At 38.9% G+C, this 22,583-nt stretch overlaps 1 protein-coding gene across 1 annotated transcript in view; it reads right to left on the reverse strand.

Moving 5' to 3' along the window:
* Positions 1-166: 166 nt before the first annotated feature.
* The window catches only part of GSAP (gamma-secretase activating protein), a gene marked incomplete at its 3' end in the record, with an annotated part of 61,156 nt that continues 38,739 nt past the window's right edge, over positions 167-22,583 (reverse strand). The window contains exons 10-15 of the mRNA XM_021716519.1: positions 21,864-21,907; positions 20,851-20,936; positions 6,749-6,826; positions 4,987-5,064; positions 503-595; positions 167-384 (exon numbers count right to left, since the gene is read on the reverse strand). Of these exons, the coding sequence (XP_021572194.1) occupies positions 167-384; positions 503-595; positions 4,987-5,064; positions 6,749-6,826; positions 20,851-20,936; positions 21,864-21,907 (597 nt within the window). The remainder of the gene's footprint in view (positions 385-502; positions 596-4,986; positions 5,065-6,748; positions 6,827-20,850; positions 20,937-21,863; positions 21,908-22,583) is intronic.

A 22,583-nucleotide genomic window follows, 5' to 3' on the forward strand; every position in this document is an offset into this window, starting at 1 on the left:
GGGATCCATAGGAAAAAAAAGTACACACAAAAAATATGCTCAAGTCAAGAGAGAGACGATAAGCCAAGTAAAAATTAGTTGTTGCCAAATAAAAATAACTTCTGATCATTTTCAACCACAAAATGCATTCGGTATTGGCTTACTTAAACATAAGCTATATTCGCACCTGGTCTTCCAGGAACCGCAGGCCTCGGCCACATGAGAGCAGACAGTGCAAGGCAGCCATCTTCTCACTGTCTAGGTGGGTGTTCCATAGGAACTGTAATAAGTAGGACTGGTTGAGGAGTGCTCTATAGAGCGTTCCAGAACTGCAGTCCAGTACCAGGGACCCTGACAGTGACTGCAAAGGACTATGAGGTAGCATATCAGTCATTTCATTATTTCCTGGGGGAGAGAAAAGTAGATCAGCAAATAAAAGAACCTCTTTCACTCAAATACAGATATGAAAGTCAAAACAAACCCTGATGGGTTGTATCCCTGAGAGAAAAACCCGCAGCCATACCTGTCAGAAACAGACTGTGGCAGATCAAGTCTGGATGTTGAATGTTAAGTAGATGAAAGAAATGGCCAGGTAAGTAAACAGCCACGTAATAGTCTATAAAAGAGAAAGATTTAAGTCATTGACATGTGGTAAGAGCTATACAGGTAAAGCCCAGGACTTCACATTATCCCTGTTTTCCTTTGAACCTCTCAAAACACAAAAGCTTTTACCAATGTAATAACAAGCTGTCTGGTACCATGGTATCAACACATTTCATCTTACCAGTCAGACCTCATTTATTTCTATCTGTGGCTAATTTTCTTCAGACATTTAGCCATGGTTATCTTAATTCATACCTGTGGCTTTGTTTCTAAGGGAACTGTGGCTTTATGTGAATCTAAATGAGCTCTGAGAGCAATTAGAATAAAAATGTAAAGCAACATGAATTATTTCTTAATCTCATAGGCTGGGAATAACATATAATGGGAATTTTCTTCATAATCTCTGCCCATTGGGGGAAGTTCTAAAATTTAGCTCCCCATGTTTGTCCACTCCTCAGCAGCAGTAGCAGCAGCATTTTTAGAACCTTTAAACTGATATTCATTAAAACAATCTCCGCAGATGCATCATGAAGAATGAATTCATCTCCTTGAATAGCTAGCTGCCTAGAATTCTCACCTTCAGTCCCTGCACTAGATATTTTTGTACCAAGAACATTTATACCCAGATTGAGACAATGTATATAAAAAAATAGGTTTTTGGAGAATGGGAGGGTGGAAGCAGCCCTTGTTGATTTTTCTAGGACCTTAGAAAAATAGAAATTTACACAGTAGTAGTCAATTTTATATAGATGAGACATTAAGATTATAAGTGAGCCTGCTAGACTCCTTTTTCTAAGAAGCAAAGACACACGTGCTAGAAGGCACTCTGTGGAAAAGAAAGAGGATATAAAACTAAAATCAGTTGACTTATGTGTCCTTTTAGTCAACATGGATTAAATGGTGTTAAAATGCTGAGCACAAATGTTTGCAATAATCTTATTATTATGGCAACACTTTATGAGATAAACATGAACAACAATATAGTGGGACATGGTGGAAAGTGTCTGGGCATCAAGTGGCCTAGTTAACTACTAGCTCTACCACTTAGCCAGCTAATTAAGATGTTACTGTGTTCCTGAGGAAAGTAGCATTTGGAAATAGATGAGGGTATCTTGGGTTATCACATCAGTGGGGTAGGGGTAGGGAGATTCCCACCAGCATTTGGTAAGTGGGCTCTAGGGATGTTTGATCCCTCGATGTGCAAGACAGTCTCACACAAAGAAGTATTGTCTCACTAAAAATATCAATAGTACCCATGGTAGGCTTAATGATGGTTCCTGAAGATATTCATGTGCTAATCCCCAAAGCCTGCGAATATGTCAAAAGAGACCTTGCAGATGTGATTAGGATCTTGAGATGAAAACAGTAGCCTGGGTTATCCAGGTGGATTAATGTAAGCACAAAAGCCCTTATGAGAGGGAGATTTAACTACAGAAGAGAAGACAGCCACATTCTGAGAAAAGCAGTTGCAGTGCTGTGGCCATGAGCCAAGGAATACTAGCCCCAAATGCTGGAGAAATCAAGGAACAAATTCTTTCCTGGAGCCTCTAGAAGGGACCAGTCCTGCCCACAACTTGAATTTAGCCCCCTCAAGACTTACTTCAGCCTTCTGATTTCCAGAACTATAAGAGAGTGCTTGTGTTGTTTGAAGCTTTTGTTGTTTGTGGTAATTTGTTACAGCAGCTATAATAAACTAACACAGGATATGATAATTAGCTAGATTTGATTATTCCATGGTGTATATTGTAGTGTATCAAAACACCACATTGTACTCCATAAATATATACAATTACTATTTGTCAATTAAAATAAACAATATAGCATCCCTCATAAGAGATACAGAAATAAGCCTGGGTACACGCCCCACTCTTTCTAAGCCTCAGTTTCATTGTTTGTAAAATGGGGATAACATCACCAAGCAGAATTGCTGTAGGATTAAGATAACATAGCCGGGCTCGGTGGCTCAGCCTGCAATCCCGCGCCTTTGGGAGGCTGAGGTGAGTGGATTGCCTGAGCCCGTGGGTTCAAGACCCACCTGGGCAACTTGGCGAGACCTCATCTCTATAATAAATCAAAATGAGCCGGGTGTGGTAGCACACGCCTGTAGTTTCAGCTACCTGGAAGCTGGGGCAGAAGGATCACTGGAGCCCAGCAGGGCGAGGCTGCGGTGGCCGGGAGCAGCCACTGCACTCCAGTCTGGGTGACAGAGTGAGACTCCAACTCAAAAAATAAAATAAAAATAAAAAGGATTAAGATAACTTAAATAGAATACTTAGCACATAACATTTATTAAATAAATGGTAGCTTTTAAAAATAAACATATTTTTTTATATAGAAGTTTTGGGGTTTGTGGAAAATTTCCAAAATGCTAATCTTTAATATTTCAATCAGTATAAGTCCCTTTTAGTCATGTGACAATTCAGGGAGTTTCCACACAATTAATAGCAAAAAATATATCACAAAAAAATTGTTGTTATAAAAATTATCTCTAGAATAATTTTAATCTTGGGTATAATTCTGTGCCTATAAAATAAAATGTGCTTAGGAAGGAAAGACAACTTATGTAAGATAGCCTATTTTCACAAAGCTCATATTTCTGACCTCTCCAGACCCTGAAGACCACATATTAAATCATGCCTGCCTTTTTCAAGTCGTTCCCAGGGATTAAAAAAAAAAAGGAAAGACACCTTTGCCCTCACAAAATGCTTAGTTTTCTTAGTGGAAAGTTTCCCACATCACTTTTGAGATGGGATGCTGATACAGAATTGCTGATACGAATCACATCCTAGACCCAGGAAACCTTATATTTATCTGTCTTATCACAGGAAGCAGTGGAATCAGGTTCTCTAAGGCAATTTCCTGCAGATTCAGAGATCATGTTAAAATCTGCCACATACTGGCCCACTTAGCATTAAGATATCTAACTTCATCAATAGAATCACTCAAAATAAAAATCATTTTATTGACTTTCTTATCAGTTGCAGTTCTCACTTTGCTCAGCCTCCTCACATAGTAGTTTTCCAACCCTTTGTTACTATAGCAGATGGACTGGGGAAAGAAATGTGAAAGGATATCAAAGAATCATGTGCTCTAAACCTGAAGCTTTCCTTTTTTAAATAGCATGCCATGCCCCAAACGAGGGGCTGCCCCCGTAAAATGGGATTATCTTTTGGAGAATGGACCCCTAATAGTACAGGCTTCCCTCACTAGGTAAGTGTTCTAAGAACCCATCAGCATCAGTGTACTAGCTAGCATTGCTGTGAGAGGCTGCATTCGGGCTTCAGTTCTTTTTTTTTGGATATTCTTTCAACATATTTGCCCATTTCATGATGGGTGATTTACGAGCATACCTGCCCATACCACACTGAATGTTCAGCAGTTTTTTGGCAAAAAGCATGACCCCGGTGCTCCTACCCTCCCTATTCACCTAATATTGCCCTGAACAGCTTTGTTTCCCTGGATGAAAAAAGTCCTCAAAGGGAAACATTTTGCCAACATGGAAGAGGTGAAACAAAAAAACAGCAGAAGCACTAAAAGGCATCAAAATTGATGAGTTAAAAACTGTTTTTGAGCAGTGGAAAAAGCATCTCGATAGGTCTATTGCCTCAAATGGAGAGTACTGTGAAGGTGACTTTAGTGTAAACATGTATGAAAAAAATACACAATTTTCAATAAATAAATTCTGGGATTTTGGGGGGCCCCCTTGTATGTAGACAAATAACAATTCTATTACTTAGTCTTGTGCTAAACTGTGCCCCACTTCCCAATGAGCATGGCATAGCAGCTTTCAGGAGGGAGGTACAATATGCACTTTCTTTAATTTCTTCATTATAGACTCCTTTAATATGCTCACACCTAATACTCAGGTTCCCTTCACCATATTGACTCAATGAAAACAACTCACTAGAGCTGATCCATAAATCATTAGTGAGGCTTGGAAGCTTTTCAAGATTACCAACAGGAAATGGGCAATTTCCCAAAGGCCCCTGTCCTTTCTAGAATCAAGGGACAACATGATGGATTATTTTTCGTAGGCTGTTAGAAAACATTTCATATGAGTCATTATTTTTATACTAAAAAAATGACTTTTCAAGACTTCTATCAAAAACATAAGAAAGCTTATAGCCTAGGTTCTCTAAAAAGGGAAGATGTACCCCCTCCACCCCACCCAAAAGCTAATGGAGTTGAGAGTGGTGGAAAGTACCGAGGAAATTTTTCCCACCAGGCTTCAGAAGGATCACTGACCGTCATCACAATCTGCACCTCTAAGAGACATGTGAGATGGGGTGCACAGAGAAGAAAATGACATAGAAGAAGACTGAAGCATAGAACCTACAGGAAGAAGCACAGAACCTACAGGAAGAAGGGTCAGAGCAGAGAGATGCATCTCTCTCCATCACCCACCAAGGTTAAGAAAAGTAATGTCCTTTGTCACGTGTGAGCCACCACTCCCAAGAGCAGCTGTGAAGGTCTTGCTGTGTCCTGCAGAGGAAGAACATGAAGCCAGAGAAACAATGTTAGACAAAGAACTTGAACTCTACCCAAGGCAGTGCACTATTCTATGTAACATTCTCCATGTTTAGTGACAGTGAAACTGACAAAGGGAGCATCTTCTGACTTCTAGATGTCATGGTTTCCCTCATTCTCCAAAAATCGGCAATGAAGGTAGATCATCTGAGTGCAGTCACAGTCTAGTAGTTTTTCTGGACTTATTATAATCTTACGCCATAAGTGGTGAATTGTTCAGGGAGAGAAGGATCTGAAGGAATCTACTTAAGGACCCAAAAGATGGAAACTACCCAATGGCTCATTGGCCCTTATCCCTTAAGGGGTCACTGCCACACACTTGCAGTCATTAGGGACTTCTCAAAGTCCCTAACAAATTCCGCTTTTAGTTAGGAAGATTACTAAACTCAGTGTTCTGGGCTTTACTTTCTACTTTTCTAACTCTTAATTGTTAGAAAAATTTTATTTACTGGCTTTCATCATTAATCATTAGAAAAATGTGTGAAATGTTTTCACAAAATTTCAAACTTACACTATTTAAGCATGTATAGTATATATGCCAAGTTCTGAAGTTACTTTTAGTTTCTCCATTATTAAGTTCTTGAACCTTTTGTACCTTGTTTGGAAGGCAATATTAGGTACTCCTACTGAATAACAAACTCTGGTGTGGTTTGGCACAGAAAGTTTTACATATTAGAAAAAAAGGTATCTTTTTTAAAAAGTACCTTTGCCCACAGTCTGTACTACACAAATACTATTAATTTTAGGGAGCCAAACAAGTAAAATAGGCCAGGCTCGGTGGCTCAGCCTGTAATCCCAGCACTTTGGGAGGCCGAGATGAGTAGATTGCCTGAGCCTACGGGTTCGAGACCCATCCAGGCAACTTGGTGAGACCTTGTCTCTACAATAAATCAAAAAAATTAGCCAGGCATGGTAGCATGTGCCTGCAGTTCCAGCTATTTGGAAGGCTGAGGCGGAAGGATCACCAGAGCCCAGCAGGGCTGCGGTGGCCGGGAGCATGCCACTGCACTCCAGCCTGGGCGACAGAGTGAGACTCCCACTCAAAAAAAAAAAAAAACAAGTAAAATAATTACTCCTTAGCATGAGATAAGACTAAAACTACTGAAGGGCATGACTAATCTATTAAAGGGCATGCTGTGACCAACTACAGAACTGGAAGGAGTCGGGCATTTTACTCCTGCTCTCCAAGCTATGACATATAAGTATCTGGGGCCACAGATGCATGAAATGGAAGAAATGTATCTTATATCCAAAGCCTGTTTAGGTCTGAGATTATAGGTGCTTTAACTAAAACCCTATGAACTTTGCAACTTAAGTCTATAGATGCTTTCCAATTAGTAATTATTAAAAAGCAAACAAACACACTTTGAATAGACATCTATTGGGATTGGTCCACATGCCTAAAAAAAGATATAGGCCTGACTAAAATATATCTACATATACACACACACATATATATAATAATCTGCTAATTTTAATATTCATTATTAATTTCTTCAGGAAGTAGGTGTTATACAGGTATACATGTATAAAATATACAAAAATTGATTACAACGTAATATGATTTTTGTATCTATCTAATTTGCTACTCTTTGTAAATAGTGATATGGAAAAGTAAAAAAGAAGAAATAAAAGTTACCTTTATGAACGTAAAATACTGAATATGTGATTTTTTCCCAAGAGGCACACTTCGGACTGTAACATACACACAAACTTCCTAAAAGTAAGAAGGCATTTAGGAGAGTTTAAAATAATCTATGTCATAAATTAAAAGTTTCCTAAACCACTCAATCTTACTTCTATTCCTGCTTCATCTTACCTCATAACTCTAGAAGTAGTCTATTAACAAGTTGCTAAGAAATTTCAAATCAATTAATTAATTAGCACACATTATAAGCAATGTATTGTGGTAGGCTCTTGAAGGATAGGAAAATGAATAGAGACATATGAGGGGGGTACCCCAAAAAACTGGAATTATTTTTTGGAGGGCAGGTCCTTTGTAGTACAAGCTTCCCCCACTACATAAGTGTTCTAGGAACCCATCAGCATCGGTGTACCAGCCAGCATTGTTGTGAGAGGCTGTGTTCGGCTTCAGTTGTTTTATTTTGGGGGGGAGAGAAGAAATTCTTTTAATGTGTTTGCCCATTCCATGATGGGTGATTTACAAGCACACCTGCCAACACCACGTTCAGTGTTTAGCAGTTTTGACTAAAAACAGCATTACCTCCATGCCCCACCCTCCCTACTCACCCAATCTCAGCCCGAATGACTTTTTGTTTCCCCAGAAGAAAAAGTCCCCAAAGGGAAACGTTTTGCCCATGTAGAAGAAGTGAAACAAAAAAAGGCAGAAGCACAAAAAGGCACAAAAATTGATGAGTTCAAAAACTGTTTTGAGTAGTGGAAAAAGCATCTTGATAGGTGTATTGCCTCAAATGGAGAGTACTTGGAAAGTGACTAAAGTTTAAACATGTAAGAATACACAATTTTTTATAAATTCCAGAGTTTTGGGGTCCCCCCTCATACTCCTGTTTATGAAGTCATGGGAGTCTAAGGAGTTTCCAAAGCTACAGAAGAGTCTCTTAACATGTACGCACTGCCCTGCCTTCTTATCTAGCCTGTCACTTTCCAATTATTACTAACAGCTGAAGACACCAGTTTATTAAAAATGCATTCTCCTCTTTATAGAAAATTTCCAGTCTTCTTGTTTATCCTGATTGAAAGGTAAAGTGTGATCTATCTTATGGGAATAAAAACAATTGTGGCCGGGTAGTGTGGCCATGCCTGTAATCCTAGGGCTTTGGGAGGCCAAGGAGAGAAGATAGCTTGAGCCTAGAGCTCAAGACCAGCCTGGGCAACATAGAATGAGATCCCCATCTCTACAAAAAAATAATAATAAAGATAAAATAACAAATGTGATATCCACCCATATTTGGGTATGAAGGCACTGGCCCAAGACCAAAGGAGAGCTTTTGATAATGAGTGGCCTTTTCAGATAAGCCTTGACCTCATTCATTTACCCCATCACTCCTGAACACCTTCTGCCTTCCCATCTCTCTATGTAAAACTGTACATTATCTCTAGCAGGTGCTGTTACATGAATAGACTAATGCCCATCAATGACCTACAAATGAGGATATTATGCTTAAACTAATACTTTTTTTTCCCCAGAGTCTCACTCTGTCACCCAGGCTAGAGAGCAGTGGCACACTCGCAGCCACCACAGCTTCAACTTGCTAGGCTCAGGTGATCCTTCCGTCTCAGCCTTCCAAGTTGCCAGAACCACAGACGTGCACTACCATGCCCGGCTAATTTTTTATTTATCGTAGAGACAAGGTCTTGCCAAGTTGCCCAGGTGGGTCTCAAACCCGCAGGCTCAGGCAATCCATTTACCTCAGCCTCCCAAAATGCTGGAATTACAGGCTGAGCCACCGAACCCAGCCTATTTTGATTTACTGTAGCAATGAGGTCTCACCAAGTTGCCCAGGGTGGTCTTGAACTCCTGGACTCAGGCAGCTATCTCCTTGGCCTCCCAAAGTGCTGGATTACAGGCATGAGTCACCATGTCTAGTTTAAACCAATGCTTCCAAGTGCTGGCATTTATGTGATTAACTGAAATAGGAAATGACCAAGTAGAAAGCAACTTAACAAGGAGTCAGGAAATGTGGGTTCCAGTTCCAGAGCTAATATTAACTAGTTGTGCAGATTCACCCACCACTACTTCAATGAATTTCAATATTTCTCTACTATGCTCCACTAGTTTCTTTATCAAAGAATCACGGTAGAAAAAAAAAAAAAAAGGCCATATCCCCCTAAGAGGACTATTCAATGACATTTATAAGCATTCTGTTATAATATTTATCATTTGTGACTATTTTAATGACATTTAAAACTGCAATGGATTGTTAGAAGTACATTTTTTTTTTTTAGTTGGGAGTATTATGCCACACTTGCAACTCACTGCAGTCTCAATCTCCTGGGCTCAGGCAATACTCCTGCCTCAACCCCATGAGTAGCTGGAACTATAGGTGCATGCCAATATGCCCAGCTAATTTTCTTTTTTTTCTTTTTTTTTTTGCAGAGATGGGGTCTGGCTATGGTCTCAAACTTCTGGGCTCAAAAGATCTTCCCACCTTGGCCTCTCAAAGTGTTGGGATATAGGCCTGAGCCACTGTGCCTGGTCCTAGATGTACGTTTTATTGCAGTATCTTGAAAACACACACACACACACACACAAATAACTTTATCAGATAAAATGGCAAAAATTCTGATAGATATAAAATCACTATTATGTTTACTCAGCACACAATGATAATAACACTTCTTTAAAAGTAGAGTTTTTTAAGGTCATAGTACCCTGAATACATCCAATCTCCTCTAAAAGTTGAATACACACTTGAGAATAAAAGTAATCCGTTGGCCAGGCATGGTGGCTCAAGGCTATAATCCCAGCACTTTGCGGGGCTGAGGTGAGAGGTTTGCCTGAGCCCATGGATTCAACACCAGCCTGGGCAATATGGTAAGCCCCCGTTTCTACAATAAATCAAAAACTTAGCCAAGCATGGTAGCACATGCCTGTAGTTCCAGCTACTTGGAAGGTTGAGGCGGAAGGATCGCCTGAGCCCAGCAGGTCAATGCCAGGTGACCGTGAGCATACTACTGCACTCCAGTCTGGGCAACAGAGTGAGACTCCAACTCGAAAAAAAAAAAAGTAATCTATCACTAAGGCAGAAACAAAATAATAATTATAAGAGTTACAAAAGTTCCATGTATCACTTTGACTACTTTCATACAGTAAACATATTATCAGCAAAAAAAAAAAGAAAAACTACTGGTTTATTTATTCTCTTATATTCTATAATGACAAGGAGCAAGAAATTGCCAGTAAACATAGATAAAACTTCAGTCTTTCAAGTAATAAAAAATATATATAAAGTAAAACAAGGCATCATATTTTTCCTTTCAAACAAGCACAGTTTTTAAAATGATAATGAATGTTGTCAAGGGAGCATGTTTATCCTAAACATTCTCAGATAGTAGCAGTAAAAGAGTGAACTAGCACAACCTGGCTGAAAAACAGTTTTGCAGAGGTTTAAATATATTTATACCTGCTGACCCAGTAATTTCTTCTTTTGGGAATCTATCCTGGGGAATGAACATGAAATGTCGACAAAATAGATCATAACCTCCATTCTAGCAAAATCCTCCACACATCATCCTTCAGAGAATGGAGGTTACTGCTTTTTCTCATTTTGAAGATCATTAAAGTGAGATCTGAATAAATGTATCTAATTACATACACTGAGAACCATATCTAGATCTCAAGCAAATATTTCCAAATCGTTAGATCATGGCTTAGTTCCCCTCCCAATTCCAAAGGGAAAAAAGATACAGCAAGGTGAAATAGAGTATATACAGGTTCTGCAAAGCTGTCCAACAGAACTTTCTTCTATGATGGAAATGTTCTATACTTTTACAGTCCAATACAGTAGCTATTAGCCATATGTGGCTATTGAGCACTTTAAATTGGCTAGTGTGACTGAGGAACTGTTTTTTTTTTATTTTCTTTCATGTTAATTAACTTAAATGTCAATGGTCACAGTGGCCAGTGGCTACCATATTGGACAACACAACTCTAGAGCACTGGTTCATAACCCTGACAGTACATTTAACTTACTTGGGATTACAGATGTCCAGTCTCCACCTCAAATCAATTAAGTCAAAATCTCCAGGGGAAGGGGGAGACCCAGGTATTTATACTTTTTCAAGTTTACTAAGTAATACTAATGGGAACAAAGGCTGGGAATCACTTTTAATATCAGCAGATTTGGATTTGAATCCTGGCTTTTGGTTTATTAAGTGTATTGCCTCAGGCAAGTTCATTAAATTCTCTAAGTCTCAGTTTTCTTACCTATAAGTAAAGAAAATATGGAACCTGATTAATAAGGTTCTTACAAACGAATTAAATGAGATAATGTATATAGCTCTGGCAAAGAAGTTATATCTGGCTATAAAAGTTAGTTGCTATTATTATTTCAGAATAATCTTGCTGCTTTTTACAAGTCAGGAGACGTTACCATTTGAAAAAACAAAGCATGCTCTTAAGGGTGTATCCAGAGATGTTTAATAAAATCCATTAGTGATGAAGATAACATCTCAACGTTGGCTAGCCTTGGGGAAACCATTTGGACAATGAAAGCTATTGTGGATAAAGTTATCCAGGGGAAATTTTCTCATTGGAACAATTATCAAAAGGCTCTATAATTTGCTAAAACACAAGCCTAATTCTGGGAACTTGTGAAGAGCAACTCTTGTAATTATATGAACAGGAAGAATGTTCCCACTGCCCCACTCACTACCTCCCGGTAGGTGGTGCACAAGAAGGAATGACAGCCACTGACTTACAACTTACAAGTACAGCTTCAGAGCTGACCATCAGACAGGAAAGAAGTGAAAATATTTTCTTTCCTCTCAATGCTTAGAAAGTCTCTGATTGATCTACCCTCCTACTGTTAGAAAAATCTATGTAAATTTATCATTTTCAATACAATATACAAGTGGGCTGTCAACAACCACAGCACTTTTGCTTAATGTCATAAGCACACCGTCATCCAGATTTTAACCTCTAATTCCTTGGAGGGTAGCCAACTTTATTTCTTAAGGCGGAAAAGTTCAGGACAAAGATTCTTTCAAGAATGTAAAAAATAGTTGGGCATGGTGGTTCACACCTCTAATCCCAGTACTTTGGGAGGTCGAGGCAAGAGGATTGTCTGAGTCCAGGGGTTCCAGACCAGCCTGGGCAACTTAGCAAGATCCCATCTCTAAAATAAAATTTAAAATTAGCCGGGCATGTGGTGTGCACCTGTAGTTCCAGCTACTAGGAAGGCTGAAGTGGAAGGATCACCTAAGCCTAGTGGGCCTGACCTACTCAAAAAAAAAAAAAAAAAAAAATGCAAAAATAATCCTGAAGGGACAAAATGGCTCCCAGTGACTAAGATGTGACCACTGAATGTCAAATAGTATTATATCATCATTAATGTAAACAGTTAGAGTAAATTAAGTTTGCATAATACTTCAAGTCTATTAGCATTCCTTTTATGAACCATGCAGTGGAGAATTAAGCTCTCCATTATAGAGGGAGCCATATTTGAATTAGATGACATGCTTCCTTCTCCAATCCTATTTTGCAGGAATTGATGTTTTTATTTTAACAACAAAGGTTTAAAAAAACACACACATTTTTGAAAAGTAATCTGAAAACACATGAACTGACAATTTATAAGTCAAAAACCAAAAGGTTCTTTCTCTAGTTCCTTTCATCTTAAATCTGGTAGCATCTCATTTGAAATTGGCTTATTTTTTCTACTTCAAAGCTGACCTTAAAGAGTAAGACTCATTTTCTACTCTTTCAAACATTGCTAAGAATGAAAAAAAAAAGACACACATTTTATGCCAGATAAACCTAACATTTGATTAAATATGGCATCATAAATAGTCCATTTATAAGTTACAGATACTACTGTTCATGAAAAATACCTATGGGAATCAAATGAAAAAGAATAAAAGTCAAGAGAATTAAAGCCTAAAATGATTATTTATATCCAATAGATTTAAAGCAAAGTCCCAGGGAAGAATCTACCCTGCTTGCTCCACGGATCCCGCAAATTCACTCCAGCAGTCACTCTTCTCTGCTGTGCATTGCCCTCCTTCCCTTCTCCACTAAATAAATCCTGTCAGCATTCAAACATACAAGAGTCTCGACCATCTTAAAAAAAAAAATTCCCCAGGCTGGGCATGGTGGCTCATGACTGTAATCCCAGCACTTTCGGAGGCCGAGATGAAAGGATTGCCCAAGCCCACAAGTTCAAGACCAGCCTGGGCAACTCTCTACAATAAATCACAAAATTAGCCAGGCGCTGTGACATGTACCTGTAGTTCCAGCTACTTGTAAGGCTGAGGCGGAAGAATCGCCTGAGCCCAGCAGGTCAAGGCTGCAGTGGCCACAAGCATACCACGGCACTCTAGCTTGGGCGACAGAGTCTCTGATCAAAAAATAACAATAATAATAATAATAATAATAATATTCCCCAAATCCCACTTCCCCTTCCAGTTGCTGCCTCTTCTATGTCTACACATGCTACTATGACTTTTTCAACTCCTGTATGCCACTTAACACAACACAGTCAAGATTTCATCTCAATTTTCCACACAAAGGGCTCACAGTAACTCCACGCTGTGAGTCCCAGCAGACTCCACCTTGTCACAATTAGCCATTCTCTCCTTTGTAGAATTCCCCACTGCCTTTGGCTCTTATAATGCCAACCTTGCCTTGGTTTTTCTCCTCTCTCTCTAGACATTCTTTTTCCTTTCCCTTTGGATGTTCCACCTAACCTTTTATATATGTATGCTTCTAGATCTTATTCCTAAATATCTTCCCTTCTGACCTTGTACCCCTCCCATGGCTTCAAATGCCAGCTATATTCTGACCGCTTCCACATTTATACATTACAGCCCTGACCCCTCTTCTAAGCTCCAGATCTTTTAGTTAACATGTCCAAAGCAAAACTCACAACCTTCCTTTCTGAGTCCTACCAAAACCCCTATAATTCGGTAAATGTCAAGCACCACTGTTTACCCATTTGATGATGCCAAAACCACTCCTCTTCCATTAAATTTATGGCAAGTCTTCTTAGTTTCATCTCCAAAATGCATCTCAAACCAACCCATCTAATTCTCTCTACCTCTACTGCCCATCCTAGTGCAAGCCACCATCATCTCAAACGTATAACTAGATCTCATCCTAACTGCTCCACTCGCCACTTTTTCTGTTACCTCCTCCAATCCATTCCCCACACAGCAGCCACAGTGATCTTTTTAAAGCACACATCTAATCATGCCACTGCCCGCTTAGAGCATGTCAGTGAAGGAGCATTAGTGGATCTTAAAACTGTCAGGTGAAAAGATGTTAGGATAGTCACACGGTGCCAAAGTATCACCCTAAAAATGACTAATAAAGAGGTTAAAATGTACCTTTTATAAGAGAGTCATACAATGGTTACCACTTAACCAAATTATCAGACATCACCACAAATCGTAGGCTCCCTGATATTATATGTCTCTGATCTGACGCAAATGAAGTTTACAGCATCACCTGGGAAGTAAGCCCCCCAAAACATGCAAGCTTTATAGGAGTTACACACAACTGCCTTTACTCAGCTATGCATAATTTCCAATTTCCAGGAAATATAAAGGATAGAGATAAAAGTTGAATGCCTACACAAGAAAACAATTAGATAAATCCAGAATGTAGGACATTATAAAAGGTAAATGGATTGGACTCTTCAAAAGGTCAGTGTTGTGACAGAAAAAATAAAAGGCAGAAAGTAGGACCGGGGGATTGTTGTACATTAAAAAGACAAAGATTTAAGCTGGGCACGGTGGCTCATCCCTGTAATCCCAACACTTTGAGAGACGAAGGTGAGAGGATTGCCTGAGCTCAGTGGTTCAAGACAAGCCTGGGCAACTTGGCAAGACTTGGTCTCTACAATAAATCAAAAAATTAGCCAGGTATGGTGGCGGATGCTTGTAGTTCCAGCTACTTGGAAGGCTGAGGCAGAAAGATCACTGAGCCCGGCAGGCCAAGGCTGCAGTAGTTGTGAGCAAGCCCATGCACTCCAGCCTGGGTGACAGTAAGACTCTGACTCAAAAAAAAAACAGAGACAAAGATTTAATAACCAAATGTAATGCATGAATCTTGACAGAATATTTTTTTATATTTTTTTTATTTATTTATCTGTACACACACATATAAATACACATGACTTTTTTTTTCTCTGAGTCAGCATCTCACTCTGCTGCCCAGGCTATAGTGCAGTGACACAACCACAGTTACTGCAGTCTCAACCTGCTACGTTCAGGTGATCCTTCCGCCTCAGCCTTCCAAGTAGCTGGTACCATAGGCGTGCCTGGCTAATTTTTTTGATTTATTGTAGAGCTGAGGTCTCACCATGTTACCCAGGTTGGTCTTGAACTCCTGTGCTCAGGCAATCCTCTTGTTTCGGCCTCCCAAAGTGCTAGGATTATAGACCTGAGCCACTGTGCCCAGCTCACATGACATTTTTAAGCTGTCATGGAAATTTGGGTATAAAATAATGTTGGCCAAGCTCAGTGGCTCAACCTGTAATCTCAGCACTTTGGGAGGCCGAGGCAAGTGGATTGCCTGAGCCCGAGGGTTCGAGACCAGTCTGGGCAATTTGGTGAAACCTCATCTCTACAATAAATCAAAAATTAGCCTGGTGTGGTAGCGCACACCTGTAGTTCTAGCTACTTGGAAGGTTGAGGTGAAAAGATGGCCAGAGCCCAGCAGGTTGACGCTGGGGTGGCCGTGAGCAGGCTAGTGCACTCCAGCCTGGGTAACAAAGTGAGAATCTGACCCAAAAATTAATTAATTAATTAATTAAATAAAAGCTTAGTGATTAATGTAATTAACTTCTTTCAATAATAATGAAAGAGTATCTTTAACCAAAAGCGGTATGTGCTGAATTATGTAGTGGTAAAGTGTTATGAAGTCTGCAACTTATTTTTAAATGGTTTGGTCCAAAAAGAAGAAAATGGTACCAATATATGGGGAGAATGATAAAGCAAATGCTGTAGATGATATTAAATAAAAAGGTACATGAGCTGGGTGCAGGGGTTCACACCTATAATCTCAGCACTGTGGGAAGCTAGAATGAGAGGATCACTTGAGTCCAGGAGTCCAAGACCAGTCTGGGCAACATAGCGAGACCTCATCTCTGCAAAAAAGCAAAAAATTAGCTGGGCATCATGATACATGCCTGTAGTTCCAGCTACTCAGGAGGCTGAGGCAGAAGGTTCACCTAAGCCTAGGAGGTTGAAGCCAGCCTGGGTGACATAGTGAGACCTTGACTCAAGAAAAAAGAAAAAAAGTATATGAACGCTCATTATATTTTTGAACATTTCAGTGAGCTTGAGCATTCTTAAAATAAAGTGTAAATAAAAGAAAACTTTTTTAACTTTTAATTTTTTTTAAAGATTTGGGGTACAATTCAGGGTTAGGTATACCAATGTTCATTATGCAGGTACCCTTGTTGATGAGGTGTGTACCCCCTTCCCCAGGCAGATTCCCACTACTGCCAATCCTGCTACCCTGCTACCCTCCCAGCGGTATCCAATACTGCCAATCCTTTTCTTATAGTATTACAATAATTGTTGAAGGTTCGCTTATGAATGAAAACATGTGATACTCAGTTCTTTGTTTTTGTGAAAGATCACTCAGTATTATAGACTCCAACTCCATCCAGGTTGCTGTGAAGTTCATAATTTTGTTCTTCTTTATAGCTGTGTAATATTCCATAATTTATGTAACACATTTTTTTTTAATCCAGTCCTCTTTTGATGGGCAGCATGGTTGGTTCCATGTTCTTGCTACTGTGAACAACGCTGCAATAAACATACGTATGCAGGTTTTTTTTATAGAGTGATTTGAGTTCTTTCGGTATATTCCCAGTAGGGGGATTGTGGGGTCATATGGAAGGTTAATTTTTAGATCTTAGGAATCACCACATTGTTTTCCATAGAGACTATACTAGTTTCCATTCCCACCAACAGCGTAGAAGTGTTCCCTTTTCGCTGCATCCTCTCCAGCATCTGTTGTTTTTTGAGTTATTGATGCTAGCCATCCTGGCTGGTGTTAGGTGATATCTCAGTGTAGTTTTAATTTGCATTTCTTTGATGACAAGGGAGGCTGAGCATTTTTTATGTATCTGTTGGCTGCTTGTATGTCTTCTTTTGAGAAGTATCTATTCATATCTTTTGCCCACTTTGTAGTGGGGCTGTTTGTTTTTTTTCTTTTGGGCACATTTGAGGTCCTTGTAGATCCTAGATGTTAAGCCTTTGTCAGACATACAGTTGGCAAATATTTTTTCCCAGTCTGTGGGCTGTCTCCTCGCTCTCTTGATGGTTTCTTTGGCTTTGCAGAAGCTTGTCAATTTGATGAGGTCCCACTTGTCTATCGTATCTCTTATGGCATGGGCACTTGGGGTTTTGATCAGGAATTAGTTGCCAGTTCCAATTTTCGTAAGAGTGCCTCCTGCATTTCTAAGATTCTTATAGTTTGAGGTTTTACATTTAGGTCTTTGATCCATTTAGAGGTGATTTTTGTGTATGGTGATAGGCAAGGATCTTGTTTTAACCTTCTGCATGTGTTCAGCCAGTTTTCCCAGCACCATTTACTGAATAAGTTCTCTTCCCAGTCGTTAATGGTGGAGACTTTGTCGAAGATGACTTGGTTGAGAAATTAATGTTTTGCTTCTGGAATCTCTATCCTGTTCCATTGGTCTGTATGCCTGTTCTTGTACCAATACCAGGCTGTTGCGATGATTATAGCTTTATAATAGAATTTAAAGTCTGGGAGTGTGATACCTACTGCTTTGTTTTGTTTATTTGGTTGGTTATTGGTTTTTCTTGGCTGAGGATTGTTTTGGTGATTCGTGGTGGTTTATGTTTCCATATGAATTACTGTATTGTCGTTTCCAGGTCTGAGAAGAATGCTGCTGGTAATTTAACGGGGTATTGCGTTAAATCTGTAGGTTGCCTTGGGTAGGATAGACATCTTAACATTGTTGATTCTTCCAATCCAAGAGCATGGAATATTTTTCCATTTGTTTGTGTCATCTTTAATTTCTTTGAGCAGTGTTTTGTAGTTTTCATCATAAAGTTCTTTCACTTCTCTGGTTAGGAAGATGCCAAGGTATTTCATTTTTGTTCTGGCTATTGTGAATGGGATTGTGCTTTTTATTTGAGTTTCTGTTTGTTTTTTGTTGGTGTATTGAAATGTGACTGTCTTTTGCACACTGATTTTATGTCCTGAGACTCTACCAAAGTCCTTTATCAGTGCAAGGATGTTTTTGACAGATTCTCTTGGGTTTTTGAGGTATAGAATCATGACATCTGCAAAGAGGGCTAACTTGACTTCCTCTTTTCCTATTTGGATACCCCCGACCTCCTTCTCTTGTCTGATTGCTCTAGCTAGGACTTCCAAAACTATGTTGAAAAGGAGAGGTAAGAGTGGGCATCCTTGTCTTGTTTCAGTTTTCAGGAGAAATGGTTCCAGTTTCTGTCTGTTTAGCAGTATGCTGGCTGTGGGTTTCTCATAGATGGCTCTTACTATTTTGAGGTATGTTCCATCTATGCCTAGATGTTCGAGGGTTTTTACCAAGAAGGGATGCTAGGTTTTGTCAAAAACTTTTTCCTGGCTCAGCCTGTAATCCCGCGCCTTTGGGAGGCTGAGGTGAGTGGATTGCCTGAGCCCCCAGGTTCGAGACCCGCCTGGGCAGCGAGACCTCATCTCTACAATAAATCAAAAAATCAGCCGGGCATGGTAGAGCATGCCTGTAATTCCATCTACTTGGAAGGCTGAGGCGGAAGGATCGCCGGAGCCCAGTGGGTCGAGGCTGCGGTAGCCAGGAGCGGCCACTGCACTCCACTCTGGGCGACAGAGTGAGACTCCAGCTCAAAAAAAAAAAATAATAACTTTTTCCACATCTAATGATATAATTTTGTGGTTTTTGTTTTTACATCTGTTGATGTATTTAATTACGTTTATGGTCTTACGAATGTTGAATCAGTCCTGCATCCCAAGGATGAAGCCTCCTTGGTCGTGGTGGATGATTTTTGAGATGTGTTGTTGAATCCAATTTGCCAGGATCTTGTTGAGAATTTTAGCATCTATGGATATTGATATCCTAGCATCAAGGATACTGGCCTGTAGTTCTCTTTCTTTGTTGGATCTTTACCTGGTTTGGGTATCAAAGTGATGTTAGCTTCACAAAATGATTTGGGGAGAGTTCCATCTTTCTTGATTGCCTGGAATACTTTCAGTAGGATTGATATCAGTTCCTCCTTGTATGTTCTATAGAATTCTGCTGGTCCAGGGCTTTTTTTGTAGGCAGTTTAGAAGAAAACTTTCAATGACTTCTCAACACTTTTATAATAAAACCTAAAATCTGGAGGGGGGGAGTTAGGATTGGCAGTAGTGGGAAACTGCCATGGAAGGGGAGGGCACATCTCATCAACAAGGGTACCTGCATAATGAACATTTGTATACCTAAACTTGAATCATACTCCCCATCTTCAAAATTGAAAATTAAAAAAAAAACCTAAAATCCTCCCATGATCCACAAAGTCCTAAGAAGTCTGGCCCTGCCTATATCTCCAGCTGTCTCTCACAACACCCCTCCTTGCTCACTCTACTTCAGTTAACACTGGTCTTAGTTCATACACATCCTGCAAGTCTCTACTGAAATATCACTTTCTTGAGCTCCCCAGGTCTGGTGTGTGCAGGGACTTGACTGAGGGGACCTGGGATGGTCAGGAAAAAATGGGATGGATTGTGGAGGAGTAAGGTTGAAAGGCAATTTTTAGGACTAAGAACTGGGAAGGAATGTCTTGGAGGGTGGCAGAAACAAGGATGGACAGGCTGAACGAGAACACAGTTAACCTATTAAAGCTTCATCATACATTTGCACAGCCTCCTATAATGTTCATTCATAATGTTTATTATGACTCTATTTAAATACCATGTATGTACTTATGCAATGCCTAAAATCCATACCAAATAGTAATCTTTATGCTAAGAAAGATTAGATCAGTTTTGCTCATCATTGTCTCCCCAATACTTGGCAAACTGTAAAGTGTCCAATAAATGTTGGCCTATGGGATGAACACTACATAATTTGGCTTTCAAGGAATACAATTGTAGTCCAAGTGCTTCTTAAGCAGTAAATGTTCATTCAAGTTGGGATATAAAAGATGGCTATATTTAGTTATTAGTATTGATTATTTAGTTGTTATGGTTACTGAGCAGTTTTCTTCACCAAATTCACTGAATATAACCATATTCATCTCCTCTTAGTTTCAGGTGTTCTTTTTTCCCTCTCTATTTTCTCTATGAAAAATAAACAGGTGTTAAGGGAAAGATTATTGCACACTAATAACTTTATGTCAAACTTTGATTGTTAGGTCAGTAGGTTATAACATGGCTCTTAAAGCTAGGTACAAAAGTTTAGAACTCAAACACATCAGTAAGCCTCATGCAGACCTATTTGTTAAAAGATGGAGGAAGTGAGAAAATATAGATTGATTAAATACAAATCCATCTCCACTATTCGAACAAAACAAATAATAACTATTAGGACAAAATTATGCTGACTGTGGCTTATTTGATATAGATAGCATATGTATAAAAGTGGTAGACAAGATAATTTGATAATGAAAATCCATATTATCACCAGTGTAAGAATGCAACTTGACTATATTTCATTTTTAGGCTCCATATAGCTAAATGATGACTAAATTTTGTCTAGAACTCAAGTATAGTTGCATAAATTAATAAATACAGTCCGGCCAGGCTCAGTAGTTCAGCCTGTAATCCCAGCACTTTGGGAGGCCAAGGTGAGTGGACTGCCTGAGCCCACGGGTTCAAAACCAGTCTAGGCAACTTGGCGAGACCTCGTCTCTAAAATAAAATAAAAAATAACTGGGGGTGGTAGTGTGCATCTGTAGTTCCGGCTACTCAGAAGGCTGAGGTGGAAGGATTGCTAGAGCCCAGAAGGTCGATGCTGGGGTGGCCATGAGTGTGTGTGCCACTGCACCCCAGCCTGGGTGAAGGAGTGAGACTCCAACTCAAAAAAATAAATAAGTAAATAAATATAGCTCTGGTTCTACCTGTATGGTTGGTAAAAACACACAGAGTCAGGTGTTTGGATCCTTTCTCCTGGTCCTGAAGGCAATCACATCCAAAGTTGACAAGTCTAAGAACATAATGGATAAGAAATCATTGAATGCATTTAAAAATACATACTCTCGTAAAGAATGTGAGTAACCACTATAATATACCCACAGAAGTAGAAACAGTCCTGAGAAGTATAAGGAGATAACTATTGGTTAATAAATCATTTAGTTTTTTTTAAAGACATAATATATAAATAGTATTAGCCTGACAATAGAGAAAAAATATATAGTACTTTCAACTTACATTCTTAAAACTTTTTTAAACATATTATGTTTAAAAATAAGCACAACTAAATGTTCACATACGAGTATGATTAAATAAAGCCAGTGAAATACTTTTAGCAGTATAGGATTATCATTACTCTGATTCAGTTAAATCTTTATTTCTTCTACATATTGATGGCCTTGTGTTGTTTTCAAAAGCGTCTCATGTTTTTATGACATAAGAAATAGTCTGGGACAAGAAAAAACCTTGCCTTTTGTATTAAAAAGAAAAACAGGAAAAAAAAAATAAAGGAACATACTCAGGTGAGCTACAAATGAATTGACCTGTGACATTCTCTTTGATGGAAACAAAAAAGGGGTTTTGATATTTGATTCCAAATGTAGTTTTCTTTGACTCAATGAGTCCATTTATAGAGATCACAAGGATTTCACTGAATCCTTTTATTGGTGAAGAACATGTCCATACATCAAAATAAATGATGATGCCTACTGAAATAAATGGCTATGAATATCAATACAATTGACTTTACATGTACAGTCCTGTGTTCATGTTTAATAAAGTTGTTTATAATCCCCATATATATATATATATATATACACACACACACACACAATCACAAGGAAAATCAAACTTTTTACCTGCTTAGCAGAAATGAGGAATAAACATAATCATTTTACCCAGAAGTCCCTATAAAAATTAGTAGCAATTATGAATAACTTACCTAAATTCTGAGCCATTTAATGATATGTCCAAGGATGCTTCAAACTGTCAAAAAAATCAGGAGAAAATTAATCCAAAAAATTTCATTAATTGAGTGGTGAAAACCAGAGCAAGCCTGACAGTGCTGTTCTTGTCTAATGAGGCAAGACCCTTTTAACCAGCATTATCTTCAGAGGTCATATCCCAAATCTACACAAAAAGTCCATTGGGAATATTCTGGAGTTTACATACAATCACAAGCTTGATGTATATTTATTTCTTAAAGGACTAAAGCTGGCAAAACTTTGTCTTAGACTTGAATATTATAAACAGACTGTATAAGAGGCCAGTTGGAAGTAATAGCCTTTTACAAAACACAGAAATGACCACAGAAAGAAGGAAGGAAGGACTAGGTGTCTTTAGAAAGAGAATAGGTGAGCCAGCAAAAGAGCAGGAGAGGTAAATGCAGTTCTTATAATGGTATGATACCAATCTGTATTGGATACAGTCCTAGTCAAGAAGAAAACCTACTGTCTATCACAGATAAAGATATCTGGGACTCCTCACCACAAGGCTAATAATCCAAATAGTTTTTTTCCAAGAGTAATGCTATATTTTTACTAATTAAACTACACCCTCTCATTGGTCTTTTTCGTTATTCTTAAATCTACCATCCTCACAAAGTCCTTTTGAGTAAAATAACTTGCAACCATTTAGCGTTATCTACGATAGACCACACTAA

Source organism: Carlito syrichta, unplaced genomic scaffold, assembly GCF_000164805.1.
Source record: "Carlito syrichta isolate Samal-C Ts95f unplaced genomic scaffold, Tarsius_syrichta-2.0.1 Scaffold308833, whole genome shotgun sequence".
Lineage (NCBI taxonomy): Eukaryota > Metazoa > Chordata > Mammalia > Primates > Tarsiidae > Carlito > Carlito syrichta.